Consider the following 23,567-nt stretch of genomic DNA (forward strand, 5'->3'; position numbering starts at 1 on the left):
TTATTAAAAGGAAAAAAACAGCTAGAATAAGTATTCTCAATATTAGCATATCTGCATTCACAACTAGGAGATCTTACAAATCATACTTTTGTTTTTCATTTATTCAATTTATAATAGTTGGCAACAGATTCCAAATATTGAATTTTACTACAAGGAGATTTTTAAAACATACAGTATACTGGGCCCCTGATTTTGTTTCTCCACTGTAGAAACACCAACAGAAAATTGCTATAGAAATTGTTCCTATAGGGGCCTCCCTGGTGGCGCAAGGGATTAGCACCGCACTATGAAACAATCTGCAGCCTCTGCAGCACAAGTTCAATCCCCAGCCAGCCAGGGAGCAACCCACATGGCGCAGCAGACCTCTCCTGACTCACCCGCTGCTCCCTTCAGCAGTGTACTTCGGTCAATCTGCTGTTCTGTTCCGCGCTCTGTCTCTGGTGAATCTTCTCACTCCCCACATCTCTGGCCTGCACCTCAGCTCTTGTATGCATAAATAAATAAATCTTAAAAAAAATAAGACATTGTTCTTATAACTTTTCTAAACGAAGATACAGATAAATCAGTGAACCACAAGCCACATCAGCACACCTGAGAAGCAACAAGAAATGAGACTGCTAAAGGATTTAGGACAAAGCAACCATTTTATTTAGATTACAATATACTGACAAACTTCATTGACAAAAACTTGATTCCATAGGAACTTTTTCCTTCTAAAACAATCCCTAAAAACACAAATATACACACAAACACATGATGATTGAGAAGGGTCTAAGTTGTTTTTTTTTTTTTTAAAGGCAATATGTTATGGCTATGATCTTTGCTGCTTAGGTTCTAATGTTGAAATCTTTGCTACTCTCAAATTATTAGAATTAACTTGAGAAATAGTGTCCATGAGAAAAATGTGATATCCTTAGAGGCATGCTTATTTTCTTTAAAATAAATAGACTAAAAATATGGAGTAAAAGAATAACTTTGACAATTTTCTGATATACATACATACATATACAGGTGTGTATAAACACTTAGGAATATTTTGAGTAGATATACTATATAGTACATGAATATATATTCAGTATATATAATCCTATAAATTTGAATATATATTCATTGGGGAAGTCTATGTATGTATATGTATGATACATATATATTCATCTCCCAATACTCAGATAATTTCTTCTGAAGAAATAAGTGTGAAGTCACTAAGTACCCACTAATATTTCCTTTTTTAAAGAATAAAGAACCTTCTTGATAACAGGCTAATCGGGTGCAACAATCCTATAAGTGAAAAGAATAACTATGGAGCAAATTCAGCTGATACAAAGACACAAAGTTTTCAGTTACCTACTACCTAAAAACATTTGCTTTAAAGTTTGACCATCATTGTGTAATGCCATAATTCGGCTGTTAATTTGAAGATTTTCTTTAAAAAAAAATAGCAATGTGCATTGAATGATTTGAAACTGCCAGTGTTTTTAAATGTCTGGCACTATTTACTATGCACTGGTTTTTAAAAAGTGGTCAAACATTATTTCTATCAAAATAAAAGTTTGTTTCTTCAGGAAAATTCTTTCCTCTGACATTGTCATTTGAATCAGATAGTTTACAAAGAACTTTTCCACACGTGATTTCATCCACTCCTTTCTACAGCCACCTAAGTTAGGTACCATTCCCATTTTTAAAGAAAACTGAAGATTGGCCCTGAAGTCAAGTCCCATGCTCTCTGTAACGACAAGGGAGAGAATATGGAGGAAATCCTTGGAGCCAAGTCACGCGACAAATATTACAATTTGTGGACCGTATTACACAGGGTCTCAATATATTGGAAGGGAAATGTTTTTAATCCCATGGTACTCATTTTGAAGCAATTATAATTAAAAACCATATTCATCTACTTTCTCATCCAAATCTTTATTAAGTTCCTACCATATGCATAATCTTCTGTGAAATATCAAAGGAATACAAAGATGACTTTTTAAACTGTAGACTCAATGAGTCTACAATCTATTGATAGTGACAAATAGTTTAACACAAGCTGTAGGAAAGGAATTATAAGTAAACATTTGCCCTTGATTGAGATAAATTGTCTTCTTCCTTTATTTAGAGTATAAACTGCCAGTTGGGAAACACTGCTATTATATAAACCTTTATTAGTTCACCCGCTTTAAAGGAGGTTAAACCATTTTAGAAAGAAAAATGTCTTACACTATCATATCTTTATGACTGGTTTGACTTTTTAAACAAAAATATGCTTAAAGAGGAAAAATGATTCATGAAATCAAATTAACTTCATGCACAGAGAAACAAAGTAAATCTGCAATAATATGTAAAAGTTGAGTACAACTGGGTCCAGTAATAAAGAATTAAACCTAAATTAATTTGGATACTGGCCTTAGGCAAGATATTATCCATAATTTCATCATATATAAAACAGGGTTGATATTTACATGCAATCATAACTCAGATGCTATAATTATATCTAGCTATCATAATATACAGGGTTAAAAATTAGTATGAAAATTTTTCTATTACTGTACATATCAAAAATAATTTTGAATAAAACAAGGGATAAAGGGGAAAGGTAAGATGGCATAGATAATTTAATAGTGAACTATCAGTGCAGAAATGAATGTAAATGTAATGGAATCTTTTTTTTTTCCTGTATTTTATTACTTTTTAAAAAATGGCTCACATAAGAAACTTTATCTAGTAAAACAAGCTTGAGGATTCATTTTGTGAGCTGTAGAGAAAAAGGATAGGCAGATAGTGCACTTTAAAAATATTTATTAATAGTTTCCAAAAATTTTTTTCAAATCACCAAAGGCCAACACCTTTCTTGCTCTTGATGCTAAGCCAATTTTCCCCATCAAAAGTAATTAAATAATGTATATTTTTATAACTAATCAGTTTGTAATCAGTTGTGATTCTCAAAAGCATTTTAAAAACACAAGCTCAAAGTTGCCAACAGACCACACATAGCAATTTCAAAAACAGAATAGGCAAAGTCTTCCTCTAACTGACCAAATGACCCATCAGTTGGATTTGACCCTTTCAGATTGCCAATGACTTTGCTCAAGAATCCCACACAGATTGGAGAATGTTTCCATCATGTTAACACTCAAGTGCAGCTGCTAATACATGATGATGCAAAGCCCTTGTCACAGAGGAGGATCCTGCTGATACCATTTTATTTTTCAACCAATTTCTCTTCTCCACTTTCTTCATCAGCTTCATCTTTTTCCTTACAAGAATCTTGGCTGTTGGTATCAGAAAGATAATTTTCTTCCCCATTCTCTGTTTCTTTGATTTTTTCTTCATCATTCAAGCTAGAGGAAGAAAGTCATCAATCTTTCAAAGGAAAAATTAGTTAATTTAAAGGTAAACCTCTTTGCAATGTATGCCATCATGCAGTCATCTTCAAGTGTATGACCTCCAATTTAATAAGAAAACTGTAAACATGACAATTGGGAACATAAGTATTCCTCTAAGAACTAACCTATTTCAAAACTTCACTCTTTAAACTTCATTTGAGAACATGTTATTATTTTAATTATTTATGTCAGTTAGACAATTATAGTATTCTGTTTAAAAAATATACACTTCACCATGTAGTATTTTGAATGTGTCAAACGTGTTAAAACATCAACATGTTTTTAATAGTTCACGTGTATTCCACTAGGTAAAATCTTTTAAAAATATAGAACAGAATTTTATGCTTTTCTGCAGGTAAGAGTTTTTTCAAAGGTAAACCATTCAGACATCTTATATAAGTTACCTTTCTTTATCTCCAGTGAAACTTTTCTTCTCTTGATTGCTGAAGTACTCAAATGTTTTTCCACTTTGGCCCTTCTTTGAAACAAACTCATCAGATATTCCTAGTGCCTTGAGGGTATTAAAATAATGCTTTTCTGCTGCCATTCTTGCATTTTTCTATAGGAAAGACAAACCTTTTTAGATGAAAACAAGACTTTAAATTTCCATTAAAAAATGTAAAAGCTCCCATGAAAATTAAATTTCCATTTAAAGCTCCAGTGAAAATTAAATTTTATAATCCAAGTTGGCTTAAGAAATGCATAGCCTAAGACCAGCAACTCCATTCTTAGATATACGCCTGGAGAAACTCCTACATATGTGTACAAGGAGACATGGACAAAAATGTTCAGGATAATCCAATTCCTAAACTGGAATCAACCCAAATATTAACAGTAGGAAGAACAAATAAATTGTGGTCTATTTGTACAAGAGTCAAAGTGATGAAAGTGAATGAACTCAAGCTATACTGAACAAAACTGAACAAAAGAGATAACACTGAACAAAAGAAGCAAAACACAACAGAGGACTATAGCATGGTGTTTAAACTGCCAAGAAAAACAAGAAAAGGTTTATCTTAAAAGCTAAGTGATGGTTATCTCTAGGGGAAAGGCAGAGGGTTGTGGGCTTGGAGGGGGTACAGTTCCTGGGGTGCCAGCAATGCTGTTAACCTGGGTGTTGTTCACATGAGTTTGATCTATAATTATTCTTTACACTGGACCTGTTATTTACATGTTTATGACTGTTCAAGGACAGCTGAAAAAAAGTAAGAAATAAATTCATGTGATAGTTGTCAGAGGTTTTTATGCGCCTAGTATAAATTTTGCTCTTAACCAGCTATATCTCTTGTCCACTAGAAATGATAAAAATCATCACTGTTATGATCTTTACTCTGTGGAAGAGGCAAGGGATACAGCAAAAAGAATACAAATTTGGAATTGGGTTCAAATCCCCAGAATGTCACTTCCTGGTTTGGGGAGCTGTGGGAGTCATGATCTGAGCAAATTAGAAGTCCTCACAGATTCTGAGACCACTGGCTTTACAGGAACACACTATGGCTGGGGTTCACACTACTGCCTGGGCTTCAGTCCACATTTAACTCCTTTGAGTTCATATGCGCTAGTATAGGGCCAAGAACTGACATCTGGGCCTCCAACCAAAGCAAGGTGAGTAGGAATGGCTAGTTCCGATAGAGTTCTATAGTGGAAAGGGTTTGGGAGCACAGTCTAACCCCAAATTTAACAAGGAAACTAAGACACTCCCCATGCCCTGGCTCTTTTCTACTCCACCATGCTGCTTTCTCTAAGTAGTAGTGATCAACCTGGGATGTGAAGTAGCCTGAGGTAAAGGGGTTGTTATGCTGGTGTATGTAGGGAAAGCCTGGCTTAAACAATGAGTCAGAATTTTGCCCAAGGCAGGAACACCAGGAACCTAGCATTCTGTGAAGAAACCAAAACACCCAACACTGATCGTGATGGATAAAACTATCACCAGTGCAATTCCTGACACTCTGAAAAACTGGGGTGGGAAGGGGGGGGGACTGGATGACACACTCAAACTGCTGCTAAGAGGTACCCACTATGGATAACAATTGTTAGAAAAGTAAGTGAAAACGCACCCAAAAGCTATGAATACCACAGATAAGCCTTGGGGAACTGAACCAGGACAGTGAGATTGTAAAGACTGTAAAGCAGAATAAAGAAACCCCAAATCCAACAGTATGTATTAAGAACAGTATACTCTGATTTAAACATTAAAGCAATTAAGATGATATTAATCAAAGTTAGTTCTTATAAGCCTTCATCTGAATTTGGTTTAAAATTCGATATAATGTCTACTCATAAATAAACCCCATAATTTCTAATAAACAAGACAATATGATTTGTTTTGCCATGAATCATGGGCTTACTGTACTAGGGAATAACTCAACAGCAGCAATACCACAATTAACACTTATAATGGGTAATGCATAAAGTTGTGAATAAATTAAATAACAGCTGTTAATTAGTAGCAGCAGTCACAGCAAAATAGGCTACTGGAAATAAATGTACTAATTTATGTTAACAAAACCAAAGCACTGGTGAGTCAGTGCCAGTCACTCCATATATAGAATTAATTACCCTCTGGTATTTTATATCAAGGTGAATAGTGTGTAACTGTCCCTAATTGAAACAAACATTTCTCCCATTGATTCTCTATGCAAAGGAATTGTAAAGATTATGAGATGAAAGGAACATAAAAGGACATCAAAGACTGAAAAAAAAAAATTAGCAGTTTCTTCAGGAAAACAAAATAAAAATGATAAAAGTTTGTCTACAATAACTGCCCTAGTATAAAGGGGGAAAAATTTATTTCTTATAATAAGTTTAGTTTATATTAATTCATTTATTTAATAATTACTGAATATGTATTTTGTGACAAATCTTCATAGGATATAGAAGGTATATGGGGAGAGAAAAGTATTTTGGGCAAAGGGAACAGCATATGTGAGCACCAAAAATGGTAGAAGAAATGTGAGCTATGAAATTAGCCTATGTTTTCAACATTCAAAATTTTTTTGGGTTTAACTTCACACACACCATTTTTGGGGGCCACATTTTCACCAATGCTTAGAATATGCAGTATAGCAAAAGTGCCTATTAACAGTCAGACTCATTAGTAATATATCAGAGTAATACTCTCAGGCTGGGCTAATCCCAGAAAGAAACGTGAGGTCATTATAAGGCTAATCTGATAACAGCAATTCAGTTTTGGGTTCAACAAATGCTTATTAACATCTCCTCTGTCCGAAACACCATCTTAGGTGCTAAGAATTGAACAATTTGACCACCACCTTTAGAAGTAATTACTAGAAGACATGAGAGACTGTTAAACAGATAATTTTCACATGACATGATAGGAGCAAAGAAAGAAATATGCAAAGGACAGTCATAGAACACACAGGCAAAGGTACCTAAACTAACCTGGGAAATAATGCAAGAAGTCATTTTACACTAAGATTTAAAGGAGTGGGAGGAAAAACAGGAAGAGGCTCTAAGGCTGTTCAGAAATAGCATGAATAAAGTTTGAAGCTATTAGTCTGGTTTGGCCTGCTAAGTGTACACAGTGGGAAGTAAAGTAAAGAGGGATTGGATCATAGACGATTCTCATACCACGCTAAGACTTAGGACTTAATTTCTGGGAAAAAACAGAACGGTGTTAAATGTCTGAAAGCAGACTGGCTTGGATTCTAATTTTAGTTCCATTATTTAATAACTATAAACATTATGAATGACTTACCTTCTTTGAACTTTAGTTTCTGTTCTGTAATGAAGAATACCCACCTCATAGCATTGTTTAGAAACATTAATGACAAAACCCTATGAAGCCATTCATTGAAAAATGAGAGCAAGTGGAATCAATGAAAGTATATGATTGCCACTGTTATCAAGGGTTATTAATTACCAACAGCGGGTTAATATTTTGGCAAGGGGATGGGAATAGCAAGGTGAAAGGTATAATGCTGGATATGCAAAAAAAAAAAAAAAAAGGCAGGAAAACCAATGAAACTAATAACATAATTGAGATGTGATATAATAGAGGTATCCCCTACAATTTCAACATGAGGAATGAAGAAGGGCAGATCCAACAACTATTTAGGAAAACTTATCAGGTCTGTCATTGAGTGGGGAAGAAAAGTAGCTCTAAATTATTTAAATTATGACCCAACCAAAACAGAAAATCAAAGAGGAGCATCTAGTTTGGGGCAAGATGAATGCAGGATACCTGTAGAAAATGCGCAAAGATACCACTAAAGAGTGGACATAAAAACCTGCAGTTGGGAGGGGGCGGGTAGGAGGGATTACGGTCAAAATAAGGGGGGTGGGAATTGTATAGGAACTATAACCAAGATGAAAATGCATACATTGCACAAAAATGAAAATTGATGTAAAAAATTTACTAAGAAAAACAGAAGGGGAAGATTAATGAAATGTTTTAAAAATACTAGAGAAATAAATATTAAAAATGAAAAAAAAATATATTCACGACATATAACCTGCAAAAAACCTGCAGTTGGAAGCTGGAGCCAAGTCAATCACTTTATGCTGAATAATGTGGGGAAACATGTAATGATTTTTCTTTCCCTAAAGTTGAAACTGACATGTTAAAAGAAACCTTAAAATGAAAAGCATTACATAAAATCATATCAAAATCAGTAAGAAAGCATTCTTAATAACTTTGAGAGACTGCAATTTATGGATTCACTCACAACACATCTCTCTTGTCTTCAGTAAGTCACTCGATGAGGACACTCCTATAAAACGTTCATCTGTCTTGGTCATATGCTGACAGAAAGCTCCAAGAAAAATTGCTTGAAATTTACAACACAGCACCTGTAAACTGCAGTGATTCCGTCTATTGGTAAGCCATGTCACAAACAGGAACCACTTCCTTATGGTGACAAAGGATGTGATGATCTGAAATGGGCAGCTCTCTCTTATGGGAAAGATAGCAAAACTATCCGAGTGTAAATTTAGTAAAGTCAGGTTCACTGGAACAAATCATTTTTCCAACAAAAAGGAAGCCTTTCAATAACTGTTAATAAGACTGAATGTGGGCCTCCCCGGTGGCGCAGCGATTGAGCGCTGGGTTGCGAAGCTGCCCGCAGCCTCTACAGCGCCGGTTCGATCCCCGGCTGCTCCCCGGCCATGGAGGAGGGTCCCACATGGTGCGCAGACCTCTCCTGCGGCCCGCTGCTCCCCTCAGCAGTGTACTTTGGTCCTTCTGCCTGCTCTGCTCCCCCCTCTGGCTCTGGTGAATTCTCTCACCCTCCCACGCTTCTGACTGTACCCAGTGCTTGTATAAATAAATAAATAAATAAATAAATAAATAAATAAATAAATAAATAAATAAATCTTAAAAAAAGATGAATAAATAAAGAAAATGTGAGATATATATAATGGAATACTATTTAGTCACAATAAAGAAGGAAATTGGCATTTCTGACAATAAGGATGGAACTTGAAGGCATTATGCTAAATGAAATAAGTCAGACAGAGAAAGACAATATATGGTCTCACTTATATGCGCATTCTTAAAAAAAAAAAAAAAGAAAAAGAGGGCCTCCCTGGTGGCACAGAGGTTAAGTCTCAGCACTATCACTGAAGGCATGAGTTCAATCCCCTGGAAGAAAGCTGACCTACATGGCGCAGCAGACCTCTCCTGTCTCACCTGCAACTCCCCTCAACAGTGTATTTCAATAGATCTGCTTGTTCTGCTCCCCACTCTGTCTCTGGTGAATCCTCTCACCCTCTGCACCTCTTGCCTGCCCCCCAGTTCTTGTATGCATAAATAAGTAAAAATAAATCTTAAAAAAAAAAAGAACTCTCAGGAAAAGAGATAAGAATAATGGCTACCAGAGGAACTAGATAAAAGTAGTCCATGCTGTAATATACAATACGATGACTATATTGTACCAGTTAACACTGGTACAGGTATATTTGAAAGCTGCTAAGAGAGTACTCTAAAAGTTCTCATCACTTTGGTTTTGCTAAATGATCAAAATGGCTTTGCAAATTATATGAGATGGTGGATATATTTTTTAAAGATTTATTTATTTATGCATACAAGAGCTGGGGTCAGGCCAGAGGTGTGGGGGGGTGAGAGGATTCACCAGAGACAGAGTGGGGAACAGAACAGGCAGAGAGACTGAGGGGAGCAGCGGGCAAGACAGGAGAGGTCTGCTGCGCCATGTGGATTGCTCCCTGGGCAGTCAGGGATTGAACTCATGCTGCAATGGCTGCGGTTAGCTTCATAGGTTGCGTCTCAACCCCTTGCGCCACCAGGGAGGCCTGAGATGGTAGATATTAACTAAACTTGTTATGGCAATAATTTTGCAATATATATATATATATATATACACACACTCACACACACACACATATATATGGTGTAGTCATTATGTTGTACACCTTATGCATATACAGTACTGTATGTCAATACTATCTCAATAAAACAAACCCCAAAAAAAACGGAAGAAACAAATCTGATTCAATTAGCCATTTTGCTTCATTCTTTAATTCTTCAAAGATCTCCAAATCAGATTGTGAGTGAAGCCTCACCTTAATATTTGGCTAAGTTGGCACTGAAAAAACACTGGCCATGATAAACAAATTGTGAAATAATTTTGAAAATGTTCGAATCAGTAGCATGTTCTTTATCAAGCTTACATGCCTCCTCAGTAAGATTCAATGTTCAGATTTTAAGCAAAATTATTTACTTGACTGATCTGATGAAGCTCAGTCACAGAAACAATACATCTCAATAAATTATATAACACACAAGAAATACGGACAATCTGCTAGGAGCTAGTGATGTTTAAAAAAAAAAAGCTGACAATAGCTCTTAAATTCCAACAAACACAACCTGAGCAACTCTTTCAAACAGTAGTGGCCTGTTTTTTAACTTCTCTTCTCTTTCTTCTAGTTCTTGTTGATATTCTCTCATCCTTTCCTTTTCACTCTTTCTAAAATCAAATAAAAGGAATGGAATTTTAAAAAGAAGAACTTGCATATATAACCTTTAGCTTAGATAACTAATGAGAAATTGAATTATAAAGCACAGTTTATAGGATACCACAATTCCTGTTCCAGACTGGCACATTTATATGGAATGCAGAATAAAAATTCTAGGTTCTGAGAGCACATGTTTTACATCCTGGAAACAGTCTGAATACTCCAGGGTTCTGAAATCTTGACGACATATCTTGAATAGATGAATAATGTCGTTTTATCATACTTTTAAGTGTATAAAACCAAGAAAGTTTGGTCCAAATTAGGTGTCTTTTCTTTAAGGAACTTCCAAAAATAAGACCTTGCTCTTTTTTTGTACTCTAAATAAGATCCCCTATAAATGGGTGGCAAAGTTAATTAAATGGGAGCAGGTTGGGGAGAAATGGAAAGCACGGGAATATAACATATGAAGAACAGAAGCCAAAATACATAAATTCACAGTAAGTGTAGCTACTCTTTAGACAAGATCCTTTAATGAATTAAACTTCTATTTTCTCTATATTAAATATATTAACTTTGCCAAGGTAAGACTTCATGGATTAGAGAAAATAAACATATGATAAAATTACAACTTGCTTAATAATCTACAAGTTGGCATTATAAAAAAACCAGTTTACTTTCTAGGAGTGAATAATATATTTCTAAGGAATTTTTTGTTCCAGGTTCCCTCCATCAATGAATTATGTTAATACACATTAAAAAGGAATATATATGTTCCTTTACACACATTATATAAGAATTTACTTAGTATTATACATAATGCATATTTTAAAAAGAATATTCACGTTATTTAAAGCAAATATAGATTCTTTGGTACTTACACATCAAACTTAAAATTAATAAATCATATTTACTTACCTGGCTTTGGGAGAGTTATTTTCCTACTTAAACATGAACATTTTTATGTGCAACATAAAAATGATCCTGTGGAACAATGGTTTTCAAACTTTGTACTGCAGAATTCCCGTGTTCTATGATGTAGTTATGTAAATATTTTTACTTTTCAATATTAAAACTGTAGCAAAATACAACACATAGCACTAAACATGAACACAAATGCATTAATCAACACAAGATCTGTGTTATCAGATCTTGTACAGACCTTATTTAGAATAAAGCTATCTGACATTTCTGTTTTTTTCAGAAATATTCTGCGATTACATGGCAGACTGTTAAGAGTCATATCTGCATGAATCAAGACCTTTCTCAATATTATATTGTAAAATCAGAAGTAATGTGAAGAAAAAGATTAAATGCTGATATAAGATTATAACTATTAACTATGACCACAATATAAAATGTTTCTGTTCATTACCATGGCTTCGTAGTGCTCACCACGAAGTGAGTGATTGTGTGCATATGTTGAGTATAACTAACTGATAGTAATTTGGATCCACAAACTAAACTACTGATGCTATTCTTAATCTGTTCATATATTGGTACCCATTGATTAAAAAAAAGAAAGTTTGAAAACCAGTGATCCAGAGGTTCAGGATTCACTCATGATACCTGAGAGATTTTACTCTGGCTTTAGACATTTGAGCTAAACTTTGATGCGAGTCATAGGCCTTAGCCCGGTTTATTAGAAGTTTCTGCAATTCTTTCATTCTTTGCTTCTGCTTAGTTAGGATCCGATTTCTCTCTTCTTCCAACATTTTCTTTTCCTCAAGTGATTTCCTGAGGACAACAAACTAAGGCTTAATTCACTTTAAGCCAATGAGAATGTTGTTTAGCAAAGCTTTAACTCAAAGGTTGAAAAAGGTTAACCTTTTGAGAAGGCTCTGACTTGTGAAATTGGAAATCAATAGGCAGGCTTTTCTACATGCAAGACATCATAAAATGGAATATACCCTCAGGTAAAATGTTTTATATTTTACAGTAAAATATATTATCAGATATAATAATTTTTTCCTGTTTTCAAATTCACCAACATAAATCCAATAGGGCTGCATCTACTATTTTAGTAACCATGAGTAAGTGAGTATTGTATCCTAATTATTTACCTTGTGGCTTGTTCTCTTCCTCTGGAAGATGCTGTGGGCATTGGAAAGTAGAAGTCACAAGGCATGGGCTTTGCACTTGCACTTCCTACTGGTGACTTATGCCTTGGAGACAGGTAAGGCCAATGTGTTTCTTTTAAATTTTCTTCTTCATCTGTCTCAATGTCTGCCAAATTTTTCTCCTTTTTAGTGGATACACATGAGGCTGCATGAAGATCAAATGGTTTGCAGGTTATCTGTTTGGGATGCTCCCATTCTGAGAGGTGTTTTTGGTATCTCAAAGGAAGCTCTTCAAAATCAGCAATCTGGCACTTACCCTTGTGTTTACCCCTCAACTTTTCAGTCTGCTCAGGATACTTGGGTTTCCATGTAGCAAAATTTTTATAAGCTAGTGTATCAGACAGAGGAGATGAATTCTGTAAAAGCTCTTGTGTCCTAGTATTTCCACAGAGCTTGTCTTTTAACTTGCCATTGGTAGTTAAAGCATAAGTAGACTGAGGTATAGGTTTGGCTTTAAATCGCTTCCTTGTCTTTTTACACTTAAAAAAGTCTCTCAGCTGCTTTTCCCGGATTGCTTGCTTCTGTTCTTCCCTTGCAATAAATTTAAATGGCTTTTGTGAGGCCAAAAGAGCTTCTTTGTTTTTCTCCTTCCTAAATCTCCTCTGTTCTTCATTTTGCTGGAGTAAATCATGATAAGAAGGGAAAAAGACGAATGTGGGAACTGGATTAGCTCGGAATTTCTTCTTACATTCTGAATCTTCTTCTTTTTCAAGAGCGTTGTGTAACATTTCCAGATCTGATTTAGATTTCATGTCCTCTTCTTTTTTCTTCTGCTCTCTAATTGTCATCTGAAAAGGCTCAGGTACTGTAATCTTTGGTACCCACTCTTTTGGTTTCTTCTTTGCTTTTTCAACTGCTGGTAAATCATCAACATCTTTACACTGAATATAATCTTCAACAGAAAAGTTTGTCCACATGTTGTTGATGAGCTCCTTTGCATAGTTCATCACTTTGTTTTTCTTGGGATACTCTTTTTCTAAGTTGGGCAATTCGTCTTCAGAAGGAAGCATAATCAAGGAGGAAGACTGACTTAAATTAGGTTCTGAAAACGATGTTACTAATGAGACAGGGTGATAGGAATTCTTTTCTGATACAGACCTAAGCAAGAACAATAATTAAATTACATTTTCAGTTGTATGTGACAACATACAAAAACTAAGAATTATGTATTTTCTTTTTTTAATAATACTTGCATTTTTTTTAAAGATTTATTTTTATTTATTTATACAAGCACTGGGTACAGTCAGAAGTGCGGGAGGGTGAGAGAATTCACCAGAGCCAGAGCGGAGAGCAGAGCAGGCAGAAGGACTGAAGTACACTGCTGAGGGGAGCAGCGGGCAGCAGGAGAGGTCTGCGAGCCATGTGGGACCCTCTCCGGCGGCCGGGGATCGAACCGGCAGCTGGCTGCGGGCAGCTTCGCAAGCCAGTGCTCAACTGCTATGCCACCGGGGAGGCCCAGAATTATGTATTTTCTAAAATCAAGGTATAATCAGTTAAGAAGGCTGAATCTGGACAGAGCTTATAAAAATGATTCTATTTATAATAATGCCAAGAGATGCCTATTAATTATTTAGTTTGACTCCCTCATTTTACAGGGAAGAACCTGAGACAGCAGAGGCTCCTGTGTCTAATCTGTTGAATTCTCTACATGATTCCCAGACTCATTGACCACATCTGATCACATCATTCCCTTCCCGAAACCTTTCCATGATTTCTCATTGTTACTAAGTCAAATCTAGATTATAAAGCCCTTCAAGACTAGATTTATTTATTTATGCATACAAGAACTGGGTGTAGGCCAGAGGTGCAGGGAGGTGAGAGGATTCACCAGAGAGAGTGGGGAGCAGAACAGACAAATCTACTGAAATACACTGCTGCGGGCAGCAGCGGGCGAGGCATGAGAGGTCTGCTATGCCATGTGGGTAGCTCCCTGGCTCGCCGGGGGTTCAAACTCATGCTTCATTGGCTGGCGATAGCTTGATAGCACTCTCTTTAACCCCTGTGCCATCAGGGAGGCTCTACCTTTCCAGTTTTATCTCTCATCTCTGCCATCATTCTTAAGTCATATCCAGGGCATAAAGTTCCTCACAAGTACCAGGATTTCTCATGCAGCCATGGTTTGGTACATATGGTTTCTGTTGCCTAGAAGGCTACTCCTTGCTTCCTGCATCTTCTGCAGCTACTCTTCTTTTAGACTGAACTCAGAGATATGACACTTCAGAAGAAAATTCCTGCCTGCTTCCTTCCACCAACATCTTGAGGTGACACTGACATCAACTGCTTCTTCCTCTGTGTCCATAATATCCATCATTTTATATTGCAATTACTGGTTCTCAGCTCCTCGAGAGCATTTTGACTTTGACTCTCAGGTGCCCAGGAGAGGTCTGGCACACAGGAGATACATAATCAGCACTAGCCAACTGGATAAGTTAAGGAACTTGTTTCAAAATTTGAAGCAAATGAATTGACAGCAGAAATGGGTCTCAAAATTGCAGGCCATTTTTGAAAACTGGAATCAGATTCATGTCTTAGTCTTAAGTTCTTTGTACTACATCTTTAATGAACTCATGTTTAATCACATATTATACAGGGCCTTCAAAGTTAAATTTTAATGTTCATCATTTAAAAATAGCCCAGATGGCAGCCTCCCTGGTGGCGCAAGGGGTTAAGATACAACCAGAGACACTCTATAGGGGGTGGGGGAGTAGGGAGGGGAGGGATTGGTGTCAAAATAAGGGGGTTGCAATTGTATGGGGAATATAAAAATAAAATTTATTTTAAAAAATATATAAATAAAAAATAAAATTTTTAAAAATTTAAAAAAAAAAAAAAAAAGATGCAACCTATGAAGCTGTCTGCAGCCTCTGCAGCATGAGTTCAATCCCCTGGCGGCCAGGGAGCAAACCTCATGGCATAGCAGACCTCTCCTGAGTTGCCTGCTGCTCCCCTCAGCAATGTATTTCAGTCAATCTGCCTGTTCTGTTCCCCACTCTGTCTCTGGTGAATCTTCACCCCCACACAAACACTTCTGGCCTATACCCCAGCTCTTGTATGCATAAATAAATAAATCTTAAAAAAAAAATAGCCCAGGGCCTCCCCGGTGGTGCAGCAGTTGAGCGCTGGGCTGCGAAGCTGCCTGCAACATCTGCAGCGCCGGTTTGATACCCGGCCACCAGCGAGGATCCCACATGGCGCGGCAGAAAGGTCTGCCATGCCCACTGCTCCCCTCAGCAGTGTACTTTGTCACTCTGACTGCTCTGTTCCCCGCTCTGGCTCTGGTGAATTTTCTCACCCTCCCACGCTTCTGACTGTACCCAGTGCTTGTATAAATAAATAAAAAATATCTTTAAAAAAAAAAATAAAATTATAAAAAAAAAAAAAATAGCCCAGATTAAATACACTGATACATGTCCATAGTTCTATAAGTGATGGGTGAGAAAGAAAAGACCAAATGGCCACCAAAAGACCCTCAAAGCAAGAATTCACCTAGTAGGTTGGTAAGTCATTAAGCATTCTGAATAAATATATCATTAAAAGTACAAAGGAACATTTGAGAGAAAAATATTTGGAAATAATTTTGTTCTACACTTTTAAGTATACATTTTATTTATAGTCTACAAATAACATTATGTATAACTTACCTAGAAGAAATACCAGAAGTCTCTTCTCTGATGACCACTGGCTGAACTCCCTTCAAATTTAATTTATTCTGGTACATTTTCTCTAATTTTGCCATAGTTTCCATGTGGGCAGTCTTTAGTTCTTCTAGTTTCCTGAAATATTCTTCGTTAGAGTGGCGGATTTCAGAAAAGTCCAAAGAGTCCACAAAGTCCTCCGGGCCTACATGTGTTTGTTCATTCACCGCAGAAAAGCTGGTGTTAAAATCAGCCTGGTAGAATATAAAATATCTGTTACATGTTGTTTGGAATTGAAAGACAAGACAAATCGAAAGACAAATTGTGCCACCACTCCCTGGTGGCACAAGGGGTTAAGACGCAACCTATAAGCTGTCCACAGCCACTGCAGCATGAGTTCGATCCCCGAACTCATCGCCCATTGCTCCCCTCAGCAGTGTACTTTGGTCAGTCTACCTGTTCTGCTCCCTACTCTGTCTCTGGTGAATCCTCTCACCCCCCCCCGCCCCCACACCTCTGGCCTGTACCCCAGCTCCTGTATGCATAAATAAATAAATCTTTAAAAAAAAGGGGCCTCCCCTGGTGGGACAGCGGTTGAGCGCTGGGCTGCGAAGCTGCCTGCAGCCTCTGCAGCGCTGGTTCGATCCCCAGCTGCTGGCGAGGGTCCCACATGGTGCACAGAGCTCTCCTGCTGCGCCAGCTGCTCCCCTCAGCAATATATTTCAGTCTGCATGCCTGTTCTGTTCCCCGCTCTGTCTCTGGTGAATCCTCTCACCCTCCCGCACTTCTGACTGTACCCAGTGATTGTATAAATAAATAAATCTTAAAAAAAAAAAGAAAAAAGAAAAAAAAGACAGACAAATTAAGTAGACTCTGATTACCAAAGCTGCAAATTAAAGAGTCTACTTAATTATGTTATATCTTGTGGGCTACATACATATAATGGATTTATGAATTACTTCATTTTCCCCAAATGAAATTGTATTAAAAAGAAAGAGAGGGGCCTCCCCGGTGGCACAGTGGTTGAGCGCTGGGTTGCAAAGCTGCCTGCGGCCTCTACAGCGCCGGTTCGATCCCCGGCTGCTCCCCGGCCACCAGAGGAGGGTCCCACATGGCGCGCAGACCTCTCCTGCGGCCCGCTGCTCCCCTCAGCAGTGTACTTGGGTCCTTCTGCCTGCTCTGCTCCCCGCTCTAGCTATGGTGAATTCTCTCACTCTCCCACGCTTCTGACTGTGCCCAGTGCTTGTATGAATGTATGTATAAATCAATCAATCAATCAATTAATCTTAAAAAAAAAAAAAGAGAAACCAAGTTGCCAGAAAAATAAATGCTAATCCATCACATACTAATCCATATATAATACTATAGAACCAAATAATCCTTTATAAAGCTCCTCCTGACCTGTAAGTTTTAACTGAGATGAGGAACACAGTTCCTACTGCTACAAACCAGCCCAATGCCCTCTCAACTGGGTTCATGCAGTGTGGACCCTAAGTGTATGCAATAGGAAGAAGGTGGGAATATGGGGAAATGAGGGCAGGGGAATGGAGGGAACGAAACTCTCAGTGGCTCATCAAGCTGGAGTATCACAGTATAGGGGAAAGAGGGAAGAAGTACTCCAGACAATGGAAATATCATTAACAAGGCAGTGGGTTTGGGGAATACTGTGGAAAGCAAGCTGCACACAGTTGCAGGATAAGAGAAAAGTAAAATGCATAAAGCAATTTTGGGAAGCAAGCCCAGAAAGGGAGGTTAGGGCAAGCAGGAGGTTTCTCTTCCTGGCTCGTGATCACTCACTGGTCACTTGGTTTCACACTCCTTTGCCCCTTGAAAGATGAAAGGATTAGATGGAAGTAATTGTTCAGCTTGGAGTGTTCTCATGACTTGGGATAAAGATTACGGAAATGGTGCCAGAAGGTTCTGTACCTCAAAGCCATGTGATGTGCATACTAATCTTTTGAATATCAGCCTCACCATTCATAAAGTAGGTGTGCCAAGTGTTAAACTATGGCTTCTAAGTCTGATACACCTGCCATGTGATACTGGGCCTGGGGCCCCACAAACTCCCATTTCTCCTTTGCTCACTGCTGCCCATCAGACACTCCCAAAAGTGGGTCTACAGGGAGGTGGCAAGGCTGGAGGAAAAAGGAAGTTATTTTTCTTGTCACTTCTCTGTCCACTAGTCTGCTTGCTTCATCCAAGGAGACTCTTCCCCTAGCAGCAGTGATTTCATACTAGTAGCACTGGCCGATTCCAGTTTGTAGTTTTCCCAGTGCTACAGAATCAGCAAAATAGCCTCAGGGATTTTGTACTGATTATTCCTTCTTCCAGGCTGCTCTTACAGATGTCTGCACGGCCCACTCACTCACTTCTTCAGGTCTTTATTCAAATGTCATCTACTCAACAAGGTCTTTGCTGACTACCCTATTTAAAATTACAACCTCTTTCCTCACTCATTGTTAGCCTTTTTCTGCTTTACCTTTCTCATACTCACCAGCGACTGAGATTCTAAGTAGCTTACTTGTGTATTGTATGTCTGCCTCCACCAAAAAGTGTCATAAAAGCAAATGTGTGCTTTATTCATGGTTGTATATTCAGTGCCTAGGAAAGTACCTAATTAGAGATGCTCAATAAATATTTATTGAACAAATGAACGTGTTTAAAAAAAAAACAAACATTGTTTCCACCCAGGAAGGAGGACAGGTAATTCCTCACAAAGGATTGAATCACTCAAAGAAATATTGGCTGCTCTAAAGAGCTATATTCTACTGAGTATTAAGGAAAGGGGTTTCCAAAAGCTGTAATTAAAACACAGAGGGTATTCCAAAGAACTGCTTTTAGGCAAAAGCATATGTGTGCTTCCAACTCATTCTTTTAGAACATCACTTAAAGAAGGCCTTATAACAATCATTTTCATAAAAAAGAAAATTTATTTGGCCCTAAAAAAAAACTATTTGAAAAAAATGATGAGTAGTAACTTCCAAAGAGATGTAGCAGGTCTGATAAATGACACTTATGCACTGACTTCTGCACAGAACCCACTCCTTGTCAGCTTACTACTGTGATTACTAGCTTGAACTTTTCAGATAAACTGATAGCAGCATTTTTACCTAAAACAGATGAATGGTTAATCAGCAACTTCCAGCTTTAATATTTGTTTCCACACAGGAGACAACATTTAATGCATCAAATAACCTAGACTAGAGACATTATTTTTCAAGCACCTACAATGCTCCCTTTGCCTTTAATTGTTCAGCTTTCTGTGGAATGTTGTGCATGCAGCTACTAGATTAGTGGATAATCTTCCCTAGATTGGATTGACCCATTTAGATGATGAATCCTTCCAGGACATGTTCCTTCATTAGTAATCAGAACCTATAATTATTTGTGTTATGGTCTACCAAGTATCATCCGCAATTTTGGAATTTTTAAAAATTTTTTTGCATTGAAAAGGTATGTAAGGAATGAGGCAGATCTTATGTACTAACATGGGTAAACGTCCAATAAATAAGAGAAAAAAGCAAGCTGCAAAACAACATGTATATATAAAATGCTGCCAAGTGTTAAAATATTATATACAAAGGAGACAGGGAAAAGTTCAGGATAATATATATCAATTTAAAAACAGTGACTACCAATGGTGAAAAAAAGAAAGACCCAAATTTTCTTTTTTGGGGGGAAAGGTATTAAATGGGCCTTAAGCCTTATTTGTAACACTTGATATTTAAAAAAAAAAAATGTGTTCATGTATTATTTCCCTAATTAAAAAGCAACTTAAAAAAAAGAATGTTTTGTAGTAATACTAGATTACAAACTGAATAATTTCTAAAGGATACTTGGTCAGCCTTTCACCTCCCATGGCTCCTTCTGGAAGGTGGCTCTGGCACTGTCCCAGCAAAATTGTTACCTTTCCTTTGCTTTTCCACCTGCTCCACATCCCACCCTCCAACTGCCCGTGATCATTCTTTCATTCCTTTAAGAGAAACCATCCATAGGAAGTGCCTTATCTTCCCTTCTACAAAAGTACCTTCTACAAAACTTCCTTTCTACAAAACTATCTACCCTCATGGTCAGCGTCAGTGAATTAGGGATTTCACTCTTGTGATAATCCTTTGACCACTATAACTGGTCCTTAATCTCTTTGACCCCTTTTTCTCCACCTAACTGTTAATGTTAAGATATTTAAGATTTCTATATTAGACCCTTCTCTTCTTTCTCTGTGCTCTCAAACTGGGTGACTTCAAGGATTCTCATTTTTTTTAAAAAAGCTAAAATCTCCCAGATAGAAATCTCTAGCCCAGACCCCATAGGACTAGCTTCATAGACCTAACTGCTTTTGAGACAATTCAACATGGTAATTTCACTGGCATCTCAAATTTACCATACGGAAAAACTTGATTTCCTACCCAGACTTTAAACCTATTCCTCCCCCAAGTCATCCCCAGGTCAGTAAATATACATTATCTTCCATGTAGCTAGTCAAATGAGAAACTTGGGAATGAGCATTTGTGGTTTTTCTTTTTTCCTACTCCTGATCCTTCATACCTAATATAACACCAAGACCTACGCATTCTAAGAAATCTGTCTACCTCTTGCCATCTCTCCTGGTCCAAGCCACAGCCTCTGGCACCTGAATTAATGCAACAGCTTCCTAACCATCTCCTTACTTCTGCCTTGTCAAACCCTCCAATTATTCTCCACAAAGGCATCAAAGTCATCTTTCAAAAATGTAAATAGGAAGCCTCTCTCTCTCTGAAAAGTCTTCAAAGATCTCCCATTGCACCTACAATAAACACAACTTCAAACCTGGTCCCAAAGGTCCTGAGTAATAAGGTCCTGCATACCTCTCCAACCTTATCTGGTCCCTCTTTCCTTCTCCTTCTTTCCCAGCCCTGCTAGCTTTCTTTCAGATCCTTACACCAAGTTCTTTCTTTTCCTATCTTAGAATCTCTGCATATGCTGTTCCTACATATGCCTGGAACACTCCTCATATCCACTTTTCAAACGGCTGCTCTTTCTCATCTATCAGGCATCTACTTAAAAGTTAACTCAGTTAACTTTTTAATAGAAATACTTCTGTTTAATCATAGTACATGGCTCATTTATTTTCCGACATTCATTTTTTATTTCTAACTTCCACACCAGACTGGAAATTCTGTGACGATGTGAGCTATGTCTACTTTGTCCACCACTAAACAGTCAGTAACTAGCACTTAATAAATGTTTAATATTTGTTTTTAAAAAAAAACCCAATTTTAACTGTGAATTATAGAAAATTGCTTTACCCATGTTATCATCAATCACATAACAAAGGCTTTATGAAATGCTATCTCCAACTGAGGCTAGACTTAAAAAAAGCACACTCAGTGCCCAGTGTAGGCAGAGTCCTGCAAGGGGTGTGTGTACGTGGGGGTTGGAGTATATGTGTGGGGGGAAGGGGGACAGTTTTGGCAAACCAAAAGACTGAAAGGGGTCTACTGAGACAATTGGTTCTTTAATCAACCTGGTGTGGTGCTTGGGCATTTGAATTTACTACATTTGATAGATGACAAAGAGAAAACAAATCATCTTGGGGTCAAGGTGAAGCCCTACGCCAAACTTCAAAAAAGGAAAAGCTCGGCTCCAACACTCTCATTCTTCCTTTTTCAGGTCTTCTCCCCCTTACCCAGAGTATCTGGCTATCAGATCTATTGTGAAAGTTTACACAGGTTGTCTCAGAACAGTGACAAACTCAAAAAACCTAACTTACTTTTGGGGGGCAGGGAGGAGTTTGGATACTGTCCCTTTGAAACTAACTCATTGTATAAATTAATCTCTCCTAAGATAATAACAGTTTTAATATAAATTTGAAGTTTAGTGGGGCATTCTGGAAGTATATATAAATGAAATTATAGAAAAATTTAATCTTTGGACAAGTTACTATTATTACTAATTTATACAAACTTGTTTAGATATGATACACATCCTCTCATTTACTTCTCATTACAGCCCAGTGAGAAGAGAGGCAATTAATCTAGTTCTTTCACAGGTAAGGAAAATTATTAATATTCTCTAGCCAGTGGCAGTGAGAGGAACCTAACCCGGGATGCCAAATCCTTTTTCTTCATTCAAATCTTTTTCCTCCATCACTTTGGCTTCTTTATTGGCTTGTGTTGAGGGGAAGTATTATAATGAACAAAACTAATTCTGTAACTCTGACCCTGGTTCATGCTCAGAGTGTCAATCTGCTTTACTCTAGATAACCTCAAGTAGGGCATATTTATTGGTGAAAAAATGACCACAAACACTGTTGCTATAGATTGCCTCATTAAGAGTTTTAGCAAAGATCACAGAGATTAAAATTTCAAATTATTCCTTGATTTCTATTAGCCCTAGACCATGTTTTTTATCTGAGAAGCTTTGGACAAATGGTATCAGCTGGGGGCCTCCCCTGGTGGCGCAGTGGTTGAGCACTGGGCTGCGAGGCTGCCCGCAGCCTCTGTAGCGCAGGTTTGTTCCCCGGCCAGCGGCGAGGGTCCCACAAAAAAAAAAAAAAAAAAAAAAAAAAAAAAAAATGGTATCAGCTGGGAGTAAGGAGTTTATATCTGCAGATTGCTAGTTAAAACTTGAGGTTCATATCTTTTTAATGAATACAGCAGATGGCAGACTCAACCCTCTACCTGGTGGACAGGTGTTCCCGACACATTTGATACTGACAACTGATCAGTGAAAAGTCTGTCTCGCTCCACCCTGAACAGCCTTCAGGAAACACTGGAACCTTAGTAATTAGCTTCTCTGGATGCTTAACTTTATCTGTATCCAATCTACTTACTGAACTTTTGATGATTTTAAACTCCGCCTATCGCTTATTTTGTTAAAATGCACTACTAACCAAGACTCTGAGTTTTTATGGGTTTTCCACTACGTAGCAGAACAAATTTCCTTATGTTAAAAAGAAAAGGAAACACCTACTCCCAGCCGATGCTGGAGCTTAAGGAGTAAAGTTCCGTACTCTGCACTCTCTAGATAAGAGTAATGTAAATTCTCTCCAAGAAATTCTACAACAATCCCTCGTGAAAATTAAAAGCCTATTCAGCGTCTCGGTTTTGAGTATTTAACGTGAAGCCAGAGAGAACGTGGTGGGCCGGGTTCACTGGGCAGGGAAGATCCGGACAGGGCGTCTCGCGTCCCAACCTCAGTCAGGCAGAAACGCGAATCAACAACCAGCCCGCCCCCCCCCCCACGGCCCGCCCCCCCCACCCACGGCCCGCGCCCCCCCACGGCCCGCCCCTGCAGTACCGGCGCCCGCGCCTGCGGCTCTGCCTTCTCCACTTCCTCTTCCTTCTCCAAGGCCCTCTCTGTAGTTGCCTGGTCGTCTACGGCGTCTTCGCCTTTGGACTGGGCGGCCCGCGCTCCGGTGGTGGCATCTGTCGGGCTTTGGTGACCGGAGGCCGCCGGCTTCCCCGCTCGGAGCGAGGCGGCCATCACCGCGCCGCCGAGGCCGGAGCGCCCGCGCTGGCCCGGGGCGGGGA

General features: G+C 38.1%; 1 protein-coding gene across 5 annotated transcripts; it reads right to left on the reverse strand.

Moving 5' to 3' along the window:
- Positions 1 to 635: 635 nt before the first annotated feature.
- FAM161A (FAM161 centrosomal protein A) lies at positions 636 to 23,534 on the reverse strand. 5 transcript variants are annotated; one of them, XM_054701589.1, is made up of 8 exons: positions 23,335 to 23,534; positions 16,063 to 16,310; positions 12,678 to 13,519; positions 12,365 to 12,566; positions 11,871 to 12,038; positions 10,216 to 10,315; positions 3,776 to 3,930; positions 636 to 3,326 (listed from the first exon to the last, which is right to left on the reverse strand). In XM_054701589.1, the coding sequence occupies exons 1-8, from the start codon at positions 23,518 to 23,520 to the stop codon at positions 3,188 to 3,190; spliced, it is 2,040 nt and encodes a 679-aa protein (XP_054557564.1). In that variant the 5' UTR covers positions 23,521 to 23,534; the 3' UTR covers positions 636 to 3,187. The 5 variants fall into 5 exon arrangements, 4 of the variants coding, with proteins under 4 accessions (XP_054557564.1, XP_037383357.1, XP_037383358.1 ...); XM_037527460.2 differs by having other exon boundaries at positions 12,365 to 13,519; XM_054701590.1 differs by having other exon boundaries at positions 3,315 to 3,348; positions 12,365 to 13,519.
- Between the last annotated feature and the right edge of the window lie 33 nt (positions 23,535 to 23,567).

This window comes from Talpa occidentalis, unplaced genomic scaffold (assembly GCF_014898055.3).
Source record: "Talpa occidentalis isolate TD23 unplaced genomic scaffold, MPIMG_talOcc4v2.1 talOcc4.5, whole genome shotgun sequence".
In the NCBI taxonomy this organism is placed as follows: Eukaryota; Metazoa; Chordata; class Mammalia; order Eulipotyphla; family Talpidae; genus Talpa; species Talpa occidentalis.